Raw genomic sequence first — 18,576 nt, 5'->3', positions numbered from 1 at the left:
TTTTAGCCTTAATTTCCAGCATGGATGAATTGCAGATAGGTGCATGATATACCGTTAGAATATAAAATTATTCCACAAATACCTTTTCAGTCTCTTGCACTTTGAGGAGACAATTTTGGCAGTTAAGGTGAAGTGTTCTCTCTTTAAAAGATTTTCTTGTTTTCCTTCCTCTGCTGTCCAAAGCCAGGAACTGGCTGTGCGGTTCTGTGCCGCACCATGGCCATTGTCCTCTCGCTGGAGCTATGGAAGATCTCTTCCTGCTGCTCTCTCCCAGTGGGAATGCCAATGGCCTTGGGAGCTGAGGCACTGAGATCAGAGTGGCTGCTCTGGCCAGAGCAATAAGGGACATTATTTTGCCTGCAGGACCTGCCGGTTCTGCTGTTGAGAGAAAATTGAACCCAGTGATTCTGGCAGCTCCCTCTCTGTGGATTCCCATTGCCACTTCTTACAAGGTGTTGGTAGAACCTTTTACCCCAACACTTGGCTAAGCTGCCAGCAGTGCCGTGTCACTGTGGGGCTGGTGGCTCGTCCCTCTTTGTTCCCAGCGGGCAGCGCAGGCCCCGCAGGCTCCCGCAGTCCCGCAGGCGCTGCCGCATTGCGGCATTCAGGTGGCCACAGGCTGGCACAGGGACCACCCCAAGGAGACTGAACATGGCCACAGAGCACCAACAGTGGATGCAGAAATCCATTTTTGTCTTACCTCAGAAAAGGCAACTAATTTTTGTCTGCCACTCAGAATGGCTTTTTGTGTTGGTCGTGTGTTACTCAGAGGAGTATGGAAGGCTGAATTCATTGTGGGGGGAAGACTGCGAGAATAGAGAATAGAATAGAATTTTTTTACCATAAAACTGGAGCATTAAGGCTGCAGTGTACTCAGGACAGGACAAATTAAAACACGGCTTTGAAGAATGATACCGTTCCTTTCTGATCCAATGTTAATCAATTTCTTTAGAATGTCTTTTGGTGAAGTCCTGTAAGGAAATAGTAACGCGCAGCTGACTGAATGCTGAAACCTTTTATCTTGGAAATCTCCATCATTAAAAGCCATCGGCTGAACAAATGATCAAAGGTGCTTGCGCCTTTCGAATTTTGAAGTCGAACTGTGTTCGTTTGAATTGGATTGTGTTTATAAAGATATTTGAGCTTCAGAAAGGACTAATCTGAAACAACTCCTTAGGCAGGGACCTGAGAAACTGCTCTATTTTGCTGAGGAGCTGATGCAACCAATATAAGGTTTGTATAATTTGTCTTCATGTTGCTGATTCTTTTTTATCTTTTCCATAAATTCACTCTGGTAGGCTTTCAGACCTCTGTATGCATTGAGAACCCAGTCCTGTTTCCATTGATTTTGTCAGGAGCAGCACAGAATCCATAAACCACAGTTCCTGACATGCATGCAGTTGGGGGACACCAAGAGCCATGTTTGGTATGAGAGATCTCTGTATAACCTAAAAAGAAAAACCAAAACCAACTCTACTTAACAATGAATTTATATTAAAGTGAAATAATTGTATTGCAAATTTATTGTATTAATTCATTGAACAAGAGGTTTTGCAAAATAAATCTACAAAACAAAATTTAGGGGAGATTAAATGGGATGCAATTATATTTTTGATTTCTGTGGTTCCTGCAAAAATCTATGCCTCAATAAATGGATTGCAGGGACTAGATTCACTCCCTGCTGATATCAGCAGTGGGATTTGCTCTGATTTAGCAGACATTGGTCTGGATATTATGACAATTGGAGTAATTCCCAGTGGTTTTAGGCAATAATATCAGCCCTGAAATTTGGTACCATAGAGAAACATCAAAACCACCCCAACAATGCAAAATATTTACTCAGAGTTCACATAAATACTTTTATTTCTTTTAGTCCAAATCAAAATTGTGGATGTAATTGGGGCTTAGAGCCACGACAGGCATTCCCAATACAGTGTACTGAAAATTGTGTAGCTTTTGGGCAAATACCTCAGAAAATTTCTTGATTCAAAAATAAAAAGGAAAGCCAATGTTTCATTTGCAATTTTTGAGTTTAGAAGAAAAACTCATTGGAGAATCCTTCATTCAAGAATAAAGCAGTGGCAGAATAAGCTCAGCCTGCATTCTCTTGTCTTTGCACCAGTGCTTTTATATTTTAATTCAGGCTGAATGGAATTTGTATTTTCTGCCTAGAATTAAAGTGCCATGTAAAAGATTGAAAAGCTGATTGAAACTTCTCTAAAAAGCTTTTTCAACTCTCGCTAGGCATAGATGTTAGAAAGAATTGGGAGACGCAACTGGTACATGTATTTTTTACAGCTGATAGAGGTGATTTGATTGTGTCGGAAAATAGCAATGCCTTTCTGTGCACAGAAAGAGCAACTTCCTCTAGGGGAAGCAATGAGACATTTTGTATACGACCACGTGAATGACATTCTTGATGTAACATCTAACAAAGTACACAATTAAATTTGTACCCACTTTCTCTGTATAAACTTTATTATGTTTCATTTTACTCTATCCTGTTCTCTGCTTTATCTTATTTTGGAATATTTTATTTATTTGGATGTTGGTTTAAGTAAGTAAATTCAGGCATAATTATATGTATGTGCATATCTAAAAATATCTATGAATGATCTATAATTATCTATAATTTATCTATAAATTCATGGCTAAAGGTAACACCAGAGAGGTTTGGCAATATGTTACCAATATCCTTAATTTTGCTTATGCTTGGTTTTTTTCTGGCTTCTTGCCCATTTCCACTGATTCCCAGTCCCAATCTCTTTGGCTGGATAACTTGCCCAACGTTTTCTTCCTTCACGTCCTCTTGTTCCCTCTCCCCTGCTGTTAACCTCAGCTCCTGAGCTTGCCCATCCCAGAGACTCCAGCAAAGGCACAGCCAGACTCCAGGAGAATTAATGCAGTAATTAAAGGACTTAAGTTAATATGCCCTAAAGTCATCACTGTGGGCAAGTGTGAGCATCCTGCTTCTTGCCAGGTGATGAAACAGGCATTTTAAATGAAGAATCTGTTATTATAATAACTCAGTTTCCCTAAAGCCTGATGTTTTTGAAAGGATTCTCACTCCTTCAAGGGTAAAAAAAAAAAAAATCTGCCTTAAACATCTGGCCTTTATAATAAGCTTAAATAGTTAAAATCTGACAGTTATATGCAAATTAAAATTAGCCACAGAATGGGAAGAAGCAGGCAATTGTAGCAGTAAACACTGTCGGCAGTTTTGTGCATAATTCTGTGCTAAGCTTATTTACTTTATTTTTTCCATACATTTCTAAAACAAAGGTTTTCTTCCCTCTGTATCCTTGAGATGTTCATATTTCTGATGTCAGCTTCCCAAGTTAACAGTGCTGGAGCCTCTCACGTTGCTGTGATGAGAACATTTGTGAACACATTGTCAAAAGAGTAATACTAGAACAGAAACCACAAATTGGCAACCAGTTATTTTTATTTCAGTGGCTTCCTCGTGTCACCTGGAGACTATTTAGACCATTATTTGCCTGGGCTAACGTTGTGTTTAAAAATAGCACTTTCCTGGTGCCAAGTCATTTTAGAGTTGGGTACAAATATTGAGACAAACCCCCAGCTGTTATTGCTTGTGCTGCTAATTTGAGGTGTCAGCTCAGAGCTCTCTGCTCCATGGCACTGAATAAGGCCCCTTGTGAGATCATTATGTTTCCCAACAGTGCCGGGTAACGGATTAATCAGTGCAGCATCAGCTGCTTGCATTGTCTGCCCACATGGTAGTTGTGGGCTTTAACTTAAACAGTCTGTGCTGAGATCAAGGAGTGGAGTACAAGAGGCACTCGGGGCTCACCACAACTCAGAGGAGATGCAGTTGAGTTTTGGGCAGTGCCTAACAAGCAAACCTTGAAAGCTGGGGGTGGCTGCACTCAGGGCTGAGGAATGGAGTGCTAAAGCCACTTTGCTTTTTCATCAGAGGCCGTGAGAAAGAGTAAATATTTAATTCAATACAAATTCCTCCTGACCTGTGTGAAAAATAGCTCTTTACAGCTATTGGAAATATAGCTCCTTTTGCCCTGCAATCTGAAAGTTAATTACAAACATTAATTATGGCAGTGTATGAAACTCAAGTCTTGCATTTATTACTAAATATAGATTTAGATTCACTTTTTGGAACTGTTGCTGTTCGTTTTATTGGCTCCTATATGAGGGCTGGAGGGGGTCAGGAGTTGTCTGGGGCAGGCCCATCCAATGTCACTCCTGACAGGGATTCATTTACTATTTTATTACAGGCTTCCCTCCTGGTGGCTGCACACTCTGTAACAACTCATTTCTGTATTTTTCCTGTTCTTATTGTAAGAAACATTTTCCCTACATCTAATGCCTCTGTAACAACTCATTTCTGTATTTTTCCTGTTCTTATTGTATTATTTTCCCTATATCTAATGAAAATCCCGCTTTCTGAAATTTGAACCTGTTACTGCTTTGCTTAACCCCTGTGTGAATGCAAGGAACAGAGGATGTCTTTTTCCTTTGCAGTGACATTTTATGTAGTTGAATGGAAGTTTAAAAGTAAGTGATGTGAAACTGAGGTCTAAGGTAATGGCACTCTTAGTGCTGAATTATGCTGCTGGTCAGCTCCCAAATTCATGTTTCATCTCTGCATTTCAGACAGACCCTGAGGTCCTCCTTTTATGTGCATAAATACTGATGGTGATGTCTCATCTTGCATAGGCTCAAGAGTTTCAGTCCACATGTGCACTGGGAAAAAAAGATTCCTTCACTTTTATTTACCAACACTACACACAGAGACACCCCCAAAGCTTTGAAGCCTTGGTTAAGTCATGTTTCTGGCCAGGGACAGAGTTGTGTTGTCTTCTGAGCTGCACTGGCAACTTAGGCAGACCTGTTCAGCTTTTTTTTTTTTTTTTCTCTCCTCTTTTTGTGCCTCACTTCACCCACTTCTGAGTAGATGTAACATTATCAAAAAAACTATTAGCACGAGAGGCTTAATTATGCTTGGAGATGCCTTGGTTAAGTCTGAATGAATTTCCTGGTCTCATTTAGTGGATGTATAGTTGCACTGGGGATAGGAGCTGGGAGCCACGGCAGTAATCTGGGAGTATGACAGTAATTCACTCCTGGGAACGTTCCCAGCTGCAGACACACCATTTGTAGCTATCCATTGCATGCACATGGATAATAATCTTGCATTAGGCCCAATTACATGGTGTTATGGACGCACAACACGGGGATTACACACCCAGCCAGGAGCGCCCCGTGACAGAGCAGGGGGGTAATTGGAGGAGACAGAAGGAAATGTTGGTTGTTAGTGCTCCCAGTGCTGCAGGGCCTGGCACAGCTCAGCCCCACCAGCATGCTCCCCTTGCCTTTGCTGCTCCATTTCAGTGTCTCACTTTCAAAACCCAGGTTTATTACAGAGGGAGTAACCCAGCACCACCTTTTCATGTGTTGAGAGAGTTCTGAGTGGGAAAAGGAACTGAACATCATTGTTTAACTTAGAGTGAAGCTCACAGACACATGGAAACCTGTGCTGCCAAAGAAGGGCTGGAGTTTGTAGGATTCCTGATATCAAATCCTTTGTGTTAGAAACCTGTAAGAAATCTGCACTGCTCAAACATAAAACACATTCAAAACCAGCAATAATGTAGTGCATGAGATGGTGCCTTTGCAGATCTCTTCCTCCATTTACCTATCTGTAAATGGGTCTGAATATTTCTTTCTAACTGAGAATTTTGCAAATGCTGTGGTGTCTCATGGTCAGCCAAATGTGACATAAAAGCAGCCTGGTGTGGACCAAAACCCTGAAGGGCCAGCACAGCAGGCCTCTAGTAACCATGGGAGATGCTTTTTAAGCCTTGGGGAAAAGTGTTTTCCCAATCTGAATTAAGTTTGAATTAAAATATCTCAGTTTGGTTAGTGTTTTTCTAATCAGCAGCAGATGTGGAATGGGAAGGAAACCAGTCCCTGTTACTGACAAGTAGCAAAGGGCATCTTCAGCATCCAACAGGTTCTCCCCTGCCCCTTCACTTGAATCTGTTCAGGTTGAAACAAGAGGTATCAACTGTGGCTATTGCACTGTACTTATGCATATTATGAAAATACTTTGTACTTAGAAAAATGGACATCTGCTTTGTTTTTTTTTTTCCTTTTGTCAATGATCAACGAGGATACCAATTTTTTTTTTTTTTAAGCTGGGATGTAGCAGGTAGTATTGTCATCAGTTGTGTTGTGTGTTAAACAAAAAAAACCACAACCCTGCTATGCATTTTCCCACTTGAAATGTGACTGGAAAACATTAGGACAGTCACTTTTTACTAAATAGTTAATTTTTCAGATACTTCTGTTGTGTTGTGTAACATTTTCTGTCAGAGGACATCCTTTTGGTACTAAACCAGATTAGAACACGTGTTTATGTTGTCTTGAAAGTATGATTTCAGATGAAGAAGTTGACAGGCATTCTGATGTTTATTTTATGCTCTTAATTATATTAATTGAATTCTAAGTAATGGAAGCAAAATCTTTGTGTGATCTGTGATATACAGAATTGAGATTGAATATTGACCTGGCAGCCTGGGATTTCTGCTCTCTGAATCAGTCCAAGGGACCTGAAAGGTGCTTAGCGTTTCTGAGTATTTAAAATACTTGTACTATTAGTAGGGTTCAAAATATAAGTAATTTCCTTTTTTCTCAAGGCCTCTGCCATAAAAGTTGTGTGATTTCTTCTCTAATTAGGAGTATTGTTTTTTTCTGACTCTAATCAGTCCTATGCAAGGTGAAGAGAGGTGTAAAGGATAATGCATTATTGAAAAAAACCAGACATGACAGTCATTTCTGGAGGCTAGTGATTTTAACGTATTTACATGGAGTCTGGAATTACCAGCTCTGTGTCAGGGAACTGCAGTGGTGTTCACAAATTTGGAGCAAGTCAGAAGAGAACAAAAATGCAACTGCATGGAATTAAATTTGCACTCGAAGTTTGAAGAATGAGATAAGTAACAGTTTTCAAATCGTGACAGGATTGCAGACTGAGCACTCTTTCCTTTAGGAAAATTCTGATGAGTAGGGGCTATAAATCAGCTTTACATTTCAGAAGGAGGAAGGCAGCTCCATGTGTGCCTGTAGCCAGTTTGGGCGGGTGGCAGAGCGGTGAGTTAGGAGAGCAGCTCCTCTGGGGCTGTGAATTGCAGTCGGTGGGACCGGGACAGCTCACAGTGGTGGAGGATGTGCCGCCTCAGAGACTGCTGATCTCACGTTATGCACCTTCCAAGTAGTCCTTGGAGGATCCTTAGGGCTGCTGCAGTCTGCTTCTGCTTACCCTGCAAGATCTGACAAGGATCACAGCCCAAGGTGGGAAGTTGGCTGGCATAAATAATATTGCCTGTAAGCCCAGTTTCCTGAGTCAGCATTTTGGGTGTGAATACTTCACAGGGAGAGGACTCCTGAACAAGAGGACAGTGCTTTGTCAAGGGACCTGTTGGGGTCTGGAAGAGGTGGGAGGTTTAATGCTGAGGACCACTCAGCAGAATTTGTGTCCCCTTATGATGTTGGAGGAGTCAGAAGATTCTGGAATTCCTATTTCTCACAGCTTCCTGGTATTTACAAATCTCTTTCTATGGATTTGAATTTTGGGTGGATCAGTCTGAGGCTGGAACCTTGGAGCAGCCAGCAGACAACTGGAGCATCATTTATTTTTTCCCTTCTTATACTAAAAATGCTGCTGTATTGTGTGTTCACCCCTGCCAGGACACATCTCTTAAAAAAATCATTGCTGGGAAGGAATGATGTGCATGGTGCAAAGCCTTTCAGGATGTCCCTAGAGCACATCTTTACCTGAATACATTCCCCTGCCAGAGTTCCCACTGCCTGGGAGCTGAGTGCTGTGCAGCCAGAGCAGCAGGGTTAAATTCCTGCAGCTCCAGCTGGGCTCCAGTGCAGACAGTTCAGTGGCAATTAGTGCCCTTTGCAGTGTTTGGCCTCCTCTGTTCTGAAATAATTGCTGTTATCATAGATGTTTTATTGCCTTCATTATGGATAACATTTAAATATCAATGAAATAGTATTCCACTAAGTTATCTGTGCAGTAGCTGTCTGCTAGAGTTATCCCTGAAATTTGTGTGTAAAGAGAATATTAATTCAGTACTGATTTAGGATTCTTAGAAGGAGGGTTATATATTTGTCAATGAACTATGGGGAACCTTTGCTTATTTGAAAATAAGAAAGTATCTGAAACCTTTGCAAAACCTGAGCCACTCTCATTTGATATCTTGTGAGCAGAAATGCTGTGTGATTGGAATAATGCTTAGTCTGTTAAATAGAAATATTTTAAGAACTCGTAAAATATTTTTGAACCATCAAGTCATAACGGGTGACCTTTCTGCATGCAGATGAATTGCACTGGGGGACAGGGATGTGTTCTCTGCCCTCAGTGCAGAAGGAAGCTCACTGTCACAGCCTGCTCTGCCTGAATCCAATCCACATCCTTTAGAAATCAATAGAAGAATCTCTCTTGAATTCCTATGGCCCCATTGACTCCTGTAGTGCCATATGTGACTGATTCAGACATCAGCTACGTCTGTGATTTAATGTTTGTGAGCTGACTTCACATGTGGCTTTTATTTATCACTGCATACCTAAAATCTTCCATCCCAGTGCATAACTCATTTTAAAGTAACAGGCAACCAAGGCAGAGGGATGCCTCAGAATTGTATTTTTATGTTTACATGGGGAAAAAATGGTGGTGCAATTATAAATTCCATTCCTGATCCCTGTTTGAACTTCCCAACATGTAAAGAGCAAACACATACAGATACTGAAGGGTGGGTGTGTTGATGTATATATTCATGCGCTCTCAGTGGGTTTGTTCCCTTTCTGAAATTGTTGTTCAGGCTTTTTTTGGCTCATTGACTACAAAAGACTTTGGTTCCATCACTGGGTAAATAAGGTAATGGAGCAGTAGCATTGTATGACAGAGAGGTTAATTTTGCACCCCACCATCTGCCCCAGTGGGACGTGAGCTGTCACTGTGACCTTAGCAGGGACTGAGGCAGAGCTTGCAGCCCTAACACTGGTGCTCAGGGTGCCACAGCACAGCAGAGCCCTGCAGGCTGGGAGGCACAGCTGGCAGAGGGGCTGGCAGCTCCAAGAGCTGACTTCCAGCCCTCCTGCTGAAGCTGACAGTGTTTCCTTCTTCATCTTGCCCTTTACATTTTTAGTAGGCTGCCTTTGAGTCCTTGGGTATTGAGAACCTGAATCCACAAACCCAGAGGTTTGTACACCCATTGGTCCCAGTACTTGGCTGTGTGTTCCTTGTCCAATTTTTAATATCTTTAAGTTTTACAGAGGATCTGGAATGAATACTACGTCTTATGCTACAAGTTATCATGTGCTAAGACTGACAGGTCTTATCAGCCTGGTGTGTGAACGTGTGTGACTGATACAGATCTCTGGCAGCAGATCTCACATGCACATTCCAGATTTTCAAAACTCTGCTTTTACTGACATAACTCTCTCTGCTCACAGATTTGGAAAGGAAGGGTAACTTTGCTTTGTTGGTGCAGTTTGCTGTCATGGGTATGTCAGCCCCCAAGCTGGCTCCAAATTGCCAGTGCATCCATCTGGTGCAGCGCTGTGCTGGAATACCAGCTCTGGAGACTACTTGGGTGCTGTCCTGCCAGGATGCAGCACAGCAGCAGCAAAACAAGCTGCCAGTGTCAGAGCTGCTCCCAGCCTGCTCCTGAGTGTGCCTGTGCAGAGCCAGGGTACCCTGCAACCTCCTGGCTTTGCCTGTGTGTGTCTGTGTCTTCCTGTGTACCCAAAACCCAGTCCTAATAGGGTAAAATCTAATTAGCTGTAATCTGCTCATATTTTAGTTGATGGCTCTGCCAAGGGATTTCTAGGCAGAATTGTAAAAATGGTTTTTGAATTGGCAGATGGCCAAGAAAGAGAGTTAACTCCTGGACAACTTTTCTAGAGCTTTTGATTAAATGTCCTATATAAATACATGACATTGGAATAGCTAAGTAGTTCAGGGAAGGATGAGGTGCTGTTCCTGCTTCAGCAGATATGTATTTATGTGCTCTTCAGCACATACATAAACACACAAAAGCACTGTCTTCTGCCAAAGTGACCCTGTGGAATTCTGTTCCCCTTGCTCCCTGCTCTGCTGCTGTGGGCGCCGCGTGTTTCAAGCAGGCAGGGGCAGGACTGGCCACGCTGGGACACTGAGTGGCCACCAGCCCTGTCCATTCTCATGACAAACTGGGCTACTGTATTTGCAGATTTGATGCTCTTGCAGCATGGCAATTATGCCCTGTTGAAGTACGTTCCATTTCCTGTGCTGTCTTGATAAACTTTATGGCTTCTAATTTGCTGGAGAGTCATTGATATAATTAGGAGCTACACAAATGGGAGCAGCACACTCCATCAGCTGATGGTAATCTCAGTTCATTCTTCCTGAGAAGCTCTAAGGGGGTCCCTCCAGCAGCCCAGATTTTCTCTTTAGGCACAGCTTTGACAGAGCAGCAGCAATGCCTGGGTCAGGACAGCTTTATCATGCTTTATTACAGGCTGCTCCACTCCCCATATATTTTTTCCTGAGGAAGGGGAGGATTGTGAGCCCATCCATCCTTGTATTTCTGAGGAGCAATGGGAACTGTCTGTCCGTGTCAGCAAGCTGTGCTAACAAGCCTGGGAGAGCCAACAGCTCTTTTGGTCACATTACTTCCAAATCCTTCAAACTGCCTTTAAATGCTGTGCCCAACTGTGATGTCCCCCCACTCAGGCTGCACCAGGTTTTCAGACAAAGTGGCAGCTGAACAGACAGGTCTGGATCTGTTCCAGTAATTGATAAAAACTCATTTTCTATACCCCTTGATACCCAGACGTGGCAAACAGTGACCTCCAGCCATCCTGATATTGCTGTTGGTTGCTTTCCCTGAGCAGCATCTCTGATGGTATGTCACAAATTGTCACAGCTATGGGGAAGTGTGCCTTGCTGCTTGCCAAGAATTTTAACAGGTTGTTTCTGTAATTGGTGTGTTGGTGAAGAGATGCAAATAATTGATCATCCTATTATTCTCTTTTTTTTTTTTCTTCTCCTAACAGTACCCTCAACAACAACAACATCACCCGCATTCCTGTTACCAGCTTCAACCACATGCCAAAGATCAGGACTCTGTGAGTATGATCTGCTCATTTTATAATGCAATCCTGATGCTGTAAGCCAACTTTTTGGCTGTTTGTCATCTGTGATTTTCAGTCCCTCAGGCTGCCTCAGGGGCTGGGTGGCTGCAGGGCTGGGGAGCCCCTGGGGAGCCCAGGTCGGGCTGTGAAGGGGGCAGGTACCCACAGCCCTGAGTGCCACTGTTCTGGATCTGCCCAGCATTAAGTAACAGTCAGTCTTATCAAGATTTTGAATTTACCCAGAAAATAAACTGGCTTTTTTTTTTTCTCCCATGGGAAAATCCATAATGTGAAATATGTTCCAAGCTGAAGCATCAGCAAGATCATAAAAACTGCTCAGATGGATCAAATTATTGAATTTTGTTAATATCCTGTGTTTAAATCCCATTTATTCTTTTCAAATTGAGAATGCTAATTTCTGAAACAAGGCATTTTTAAAGAAGATGAAAAAAGCATCTTTCCAGATACTTTTTGAAACAAAATGTCACTTATTCTGATGGATTTTTTTAAGAAAAGCTTCTCTTATATCAAATCCATTTGTTTTTGAGCTGCATGCCATTGCACTGCAAAAGCTCTGTTCTTTAGTAGATCAAAATACAAAGACTGTGAAATTAGAATAAGCCTTTGTATAATTTAGCCATAGCCTACCAAAACCATTTCCTTAAGTAAATTATTTCTTTAAATTCCTTTAGGGAATACACAGCTTCAGGAAAAGTCACGTCTAAACAAAGCACCCCTGTTTTTCCTCCAGATTCTCAAACTCATCCAAGATGTATTTAATTCTAATGGCAAAGAAAGGGAAATAGTAGCTAGCCTGAAAATATTCTGTGCCACTGAAAAAATACAATACTTCAGGGATGCTATGCATGCATGTGTAAAATCATATTAAATAAATTAACAGAACTGAAGAAAAATGGCTCTTACTTATGTCAATCTCTGTAAGATAACCTCTGACTTAAATTTGCATTCTTCATCAAGTGATGACATTATTAGATCTTAATCTAAGCAATTAAATGGAAATGAGATGTTTGTCTTTTAGAAGAGAATGGCTAAAGAAGATAAAGGTGTGGAGTTAAGGTTCCTGGAGTTTTGCCTTTTCTTATTCAGAAAATTTGCCTGGCTTTTCCAGATTAGCCAGTCTTGTCTGTTAGCAGAGCTCAGTGCCTTCAGTGTCTTCTGCCATTTTCCCTTTAGTTTAATTTCAGAGATGGCTTTGTATATAGCTCCCTGGAGACTTACACTGACTAATCCCCCTCTGCTGTAATTAAGGGGCGGGGGGGGGAAAAAGAGAAGGAAAAAAAGGGAAGAAGTCATAAATAGGATTTATAAAGGGAAGCTTTCCTATTGAATTCTGAGAGACACGTTTTATAGAACATGAATGCTGCCCCACTCTAAAAGGATTGGCTGGCAATTTAATTTTGCATCTATGGATAAAAGGACAACTTTAGCAAACTTGCATTTGTATTCATTCACCTGATGTTCTGTAAAGTCATTTTCATCAATATCAAATGACAGGTTTCAGTCTCCAAAGACTGGCAAATAATGCACAGCACCCCTAGCAGGGCAATGTAGGAATTTGTATGAAGATGCTGTTTGGGGGAAGATGTTAATATTCTCTCAAGTTTCTTGCTGGAAATGGATCATGAATGATGTTCCTCATAGTTTGGTGAGTTTACTGTTTCCTTAAAAAATGCTCATCAGTATATCCACCTTCTCAAATAGCCTGACTCTTAGATTGCTTTTTTTTTTTTTTTTTTGATGTTTTTAGTAGGAAATTCATGGTCTGAATGTTCCTTAAGTAGGGATGAACCCTTTTTCCAATCAGCTGAGGCCCAGTGCAATGTGGGCAGTGTTTTCCTTTGTGTGTCTTTTACTCTCTGGTGAGATCCATTAGCAGGATATTTGGGGATGCTCCTGCTGCAGCTCCCTGTGCTCTGATGGTTCTGTGAATGAACAGTTTTTCTTCATGGCTCTCAAAACAATCTGCCTATTGTAGAATGGAGAAGGAAATATAAAAAGTATATTAACCTTCAACACGAGCACTCAGGGGAAAGAAGAAAAAGGGTAAAATGCCAGGAAATTTTGAAGCATTTGAAGAGTTCTTTACTAAAGTCAGCTCTTCTGTGCTAAGATTTTTTAGTTAACTGTCTTTTCTGTTCTTAAGTTTCATCGATTTTTAGCCTTGATTGGAAGTGACAGGAATTAGTTTTTATTGATCTGCTTTCCTTTGCTTGAAACAGCTTTATTTATGATAAAGCATGTTCCCTCTACCTATTTGCTTAATGGTAAGTGTCCTGTTGTCTCTGCATCTGTGAATTACTGCTGAGACAGGTAATTACATTACTTCTTTTCATTTTTTTTTATTTATGGGTAAACTGAAAATGTGTGAAAGCACTTCAGTGTTTTTTGTGTTCCCAGGGAATTGGTTTATAATATTTTTGAAGTACTGTGAAAAGTCTTCTTGAGGATGTATTTATTAATATAATTATCAACAATATATTCTGATAGGCTGCTTTGTTAAGATAAGGTCTCTAAATGATCTCCTCTCCAAGTAGAGTAGCTGTGCCAAAAAACAAGGAGGGCTCTGGTGAGGCAGAGCTGCTGGTTTGCGCTACTGAAACAGAAACCCCCAAAACCCAGATAAATCAATTTAGTGAGGGGAAAAAAACAGCTCACAGAACTGGAGAACTGACTAACCCTAACCCTTTCTGTGAAATAGTGCTTTTCTCAATCATGCCTGCATGCAGGGGGTTCAGGAAATGGCATGGGATGATCTCAGTTCCGGAAGGAAGGAGATCCTGAGTATCACTGTTGATTGCTGTGGTGGGAAGGATGAGAATCTGAGGGCTTCAATAAAACACTGACTCTCTTAGGTTATAACAAATTCTGCCTTAGATTGATTTCTGGCTCGATGATATTTATGTATTTATTTGTTCTTCAACAAAAAGGCAAATTAATGGTTCATAACAGCTGAACATTTTACTAGAAATCCAACTTGCTGCAACTTCAATTAAAGAGCTTCACAATCTCTAAACTCAAGGTCTTCTAGCTATCCTTGTAGAACAATTACATTTTACAGTACTCCCAGGAGATTACTGCCTTTCATCTCTACAGGATAAACTCTCAGTTCCAGATTTGTGGGGTTTTTTTTCTTTTCCTTTATTGTGGCTGTCCACCCCAGACATACAAATCTGGGGACTGTCAGCCCGGGTGCCACTGCTGGGCTGAGCTGCTGCTGTGCTGTAAGGACAGCTCACAGACTGACAGCTCATTTCTTTGGAGCATGGACAAGACTAAATCTGGTGCACACCAATTGTGTGCCTGTAATATTAGTGAATAATGCTTTGTCTAACCATTTCTATCAGGATTTTAATCTGGTTCATGATTTCATTTGGTGCAACACTCCAAATGCATGAGTCATTGCAGGAATGAAATAATTAATGTCCTGGACTTTTGCCTTGACCTGCAGTTTGGTGGCTATTTAAATGACCAAATTTGTTCCCTGAACCCATCATCATTTTACAGATGTGATAATGGTTCTGCAAGTCCTGGCAGGGCACTTCCCATGAGTGGGTCTTTGATGAGCTGGAAATTCCTGTCTAGATCCTTTATACTTGTGTTAAATTACTAGACGAAAAAGAGCATTGATGAGCTTGTACAGGCAACACAGGAACAGAAATGGTTTCAATAGCCTCTGAAGTTTTATTTTGCCTGTCTTTTCCCAGAATATTCTGAGTCAGAAGGGATCTATAAGAGTCATTAAGTCCAAGTCTTCAGTGAATAGCCCATACAGGGATCATACAACCCTGGTGTTATTAGCACCATGCACCAACCAATGGAGCTGATCTGGAGAGGTTCTCTCTCTCCACCTCTCCCCAAAGGATGGAGAAGTGCAAAGAATCACTCACCATCCTGTTCTTCAGCCTGATTCTCATGTTTAGACAAGCCATTCATTGAATTCACTCAGAGATATCACATTGATGCAGTTCTTTCTGATGTGAAATCACAGACAAAGCAATTATGTGGAGCAGTCTTAAATTCTGCATATTTTTATCTCTAGAATGGCCAGCCGTAGGTTGATCACCGTTGAACTAAGTTTTTTGAAAACATTACAAATAAAAGCACAAATTTCTATCTGACCTTTGTATAATATTGAGGCCAGGCAAGCCCTGACTCATCCGTAAACAAGAACCTAGGGTGATCCCACTGAAATGGCAGCAGAGAGCGGGGCAGGCTCGCGGTTGATGGCTCCCGTTGTGGGTTTTGTTTGGAAAAGCCCAGTAACTGTGGCTTTGCTGTGTGTTTTGCAGGCGGCTGCACTCCAACTTCCTGCACTGTGACTGCCACCTGGCCTGGCTGTCGGACTGGCTGCGCCAGCGCCGCACCATCGGCCAGTTCACCTTCTGCCTGGCGCCCGTCGGCCTGCGCGGCTTCCTCGTGGCCGAGGTGCAGAAGAAGGACTTTGTCTGCTCTGGTAATGCTGCCAATCCTCCCTTATCTATCTCATATCTATCTCCTGTGGTGTTTGTGAGGGTCCCCAGGACGAGGAAGAGATGAATCGACTCCATGTTCTCAGAAGGCTGATTTATTATTTTTTTAATATTATATTAAAAGCATGCTATAGTAAAACTATATTAAAAGAACAGAAAGGATACATCAGAAGGCTTAACAAGAATGGATAATAAAAAGCCATGACTGACTCCTCAGAATCAGACACATCTGGCTGTGATTGGTCATTAAGTAATAACAATTCACATGTTGGATAAACAATATCGAGACCATACTCCAAAGCAGCAAAACAGGGAGAAACTGAGGCTTCTCAGCTTCTCAGGAGAAAATCCTCGGCAAAGGGATTTTCCAGAAAATATCATGGTGACAATCTCCTTTATCTATCTCTGGTTTTATGTTCCCATAAAAAAACCAGCATGGAAAATGGCTGTGTTGCTTTTGAATGCAAACAGTGGCAATCCTGTTTGTTTTTGTCGTCGCTAAACTGTATGGGAGGAGATCAAATTGTTGTTTTTTTCAGCTTTGTGAGAATTATTGGATTCCAGTTAACATTTTGGTTCTCAAATTACTTCTTCTGCTTTAACACTGCCAATGATATCAACATAAGAAATCAATTATGTGTGGATAATTTGGTATTTCTCAAGGGAAGAGCTCTACAGCTGACTGGAATACAAAAGAAAGGAAATAGAAAATGCAAATGTGAGTCTGTTGACAAATGATTGGACTTAAGAACGTGAGGAGCAGGTTTTATCCCAGGGACTGAAACAGGGATTCTTAGGGAGCCAACGAACTTTGCTGTTGTACAAGTTTCCATGCTGATAAATGGGGCTGATGATACTCACAAATCATGTGTCTGTATGTTGGGCCTATTCATCAATATCTGGTACTGCACTTGGTTTTGTAGGATTGAAATACATTTTCCTAAAAGGAGAAGAAAAAGAACAAAGGAAAAAATGACAAAAAGTGGAAAAAGAGATCTCTGAGTTGGGTTCAAAGGAAGGATGTGGTGGAGGAGCAGCATGGCAGTGTGTATGCTGTGTGAAAAAAAGATACCAGATGTAAGTTTGGAGGTGGTTTTGCAGCCCCAGTGGTGGCACAAAGGGCTTGTTGTGGAGATGATGTGAGTCTGAACGTTGATAGACTGCGAGTCCTGTGCTGTTCTGTTCCTTATCTCTCACAGCCTGTGAGCCCCAAAGCTTCATCCTATGGGTACATGGATTGGCTGGTGGAAATACAGTAGAACTGCTCGTGCCAGAAATGTTTTAGGAATGCCTTTTTTCTGTCATTCTATTTATATGTGACTGACAGAAATGGTTGCATTTAGAGAAAGAAGAAAGGTTTGACCCCACTCAAGCATGGTTAATTAATGCCCAGCCCAAAGGTGTGCTGAAGTTTTATGGGCACGTGGAACGTGAAGTCGTGCATTGTGCTCATTGAGACATGATATTTCAGATATTTCAGAGTGCTGAGCAGCCTCTACACTGTAGTGGAGATGATAGGCAGAATATCTGATAAGTTGTATCAAAAGTTTAACTAAAGAAAAACTTTAGAAATGTAACAGTCTTGGGAGAAGAAGGATAAAACAAATGGATAAATGAATGAAGCTATTAGCAGAAGCTAATTTTACCAAAGAGGCAACCACAGCTTTTTTTTTTTTTTTTTCCCTCTCATGAAATGAAGTTTCAGATGGAGCATGAGTTCAGCTATTTGGATTTATGATACAGTGAAGTGGAAGAAAATGAGTTGTTTAAGTCAGGAGAAGTGATAATAATTGCTGAATGAGAAATGTAATGTGAACAGAATTCATTTAAATGGGGTTGTCTGTGCAGACTGAGACTTCCAAAAGTGACAAGGTTTTTAACAGTTCCCTGTTGGACCAAGAGGATATAGGCATTCTCTCATGATTTGCCTGCTTTTGTAAAAAATACAAAATCATGAAAATTCAAGGAAAGAAATTTTCAGTGAGATAGTCCATCAATGGTATCCCTGTAACTCTCATTTGGGAAATGAAATGAAATGTGCTGAAAAAGAAATTCATTTGGAGAGCTCATTTTAGTGGTGGATTTAGCTGAGAACTCAGCTTAGAGCATGCTAGTTTCATAAAAACCTACATGGACAGCTAGTTTAAAGAGGATATAAATCTTGCCTTCTCCCCATTACGGTTCTTATACCAAATTTTACAGCATAATTTGTTAATGTGTGAATATGAAGTCAGACTAGGACAGGCGGTGAAGAGCGAACTGCACTTGTCCCTCTGCAATGGAATTTTGTAGGAGTTAAGGTTATGTGAATTACTGTAAACAGCCTTGAGCTGGCAGGGAGGGCCACCTTTGCATCCCAGTTAGGAAGAGCTGAAATTCAAATTGTGAACTGCTCTGTTGAAGTATAGGTTCAGGCACTTGTGTTTTTATGGCGGTGGGAATAACACAGAAGTCAAAAAACCCTCAGCTTTTCCTTCATTGGGAAATGGGCCCCATCAGAGCATTCCAGTTTAAAACAGGTGCTGCTGGATGCTTCAGAGGAGAAAAAGTAGACTCATAATTTGGGGAAAGAAGAAACACAACACTGAAAAACTGACACCTCTTTACTCTTTAAACCTATGCAAAAATAGTGATGTTTTATAATTTTACGAGAAATGTTTCTTTGGAAATAGATTTTGAATGCTACATGCCAAGTGGGAAAAGAAGAACTGAAACAATGACAGAAAAGTAAATAGAACCCAACGTGTCCTGCACCATGGTGTTTGCATTAGGTGCAAAATCTCTCCAGATAATGTTGCTGAAGTCAGAGTTATGTGCAGATATATCGAGGTAAACTGAGTCATACCTGTGTAATCTGGGTGTCAGTCTTTCAAAAATGTTGTTCACTTGGGTTTTACAAATTATAAATTATTATATAAAT

At 41.1% G+C, this 18,576-nt stretch overlaps 1 protein-coding gene across 2 annotated transcripts in view; it reads left to right on the top strand.

The window, feature by feature from the left end:
- Positions 1-18,576, top strand: part of SLIT3 (slit guidance ligand 3) — a 471,830-nt gene that overhangs the window by 271,086 nt on the left and 182,168 nt on the right. For both annotated transcript variants that reach the window (XM_041397819.1, XM_041397817.1), the window contains exons 8-9: positions 11,089-11,160; positions 15,477-15,640. In XM_041397819.1, coding sequence (XP_041253753.1) covers positions 11,089-11,160; positions 15,477-15,640 — 236 coding nt within the window. The remainder of the gene's footprint in view (positions 1-11,088; positions 11,161-15,476; positions 15,641-18,576) is intronic.

This window comes from Onychostruthus taczanowskii, unplaced genomic scaffold (genome assembly GCF_017590055.1).
Source record: "Onychostruthus taczanowskii isolate IOZ18803 unplaced genomic scaffold, ASM1759005v1 scaffold14, whole genome shotgun sequence".
NCBI lineage: Eukaryota > Metazoa > Chordata > Aves > Passeriformes > Passeridae > Onychostruthus > Onychostruthus taczanowskii.
Note: the sequence above shows the minus strand (reverse complement) of the source record. Positions and strands in the feature narration are given on the sequence as shown.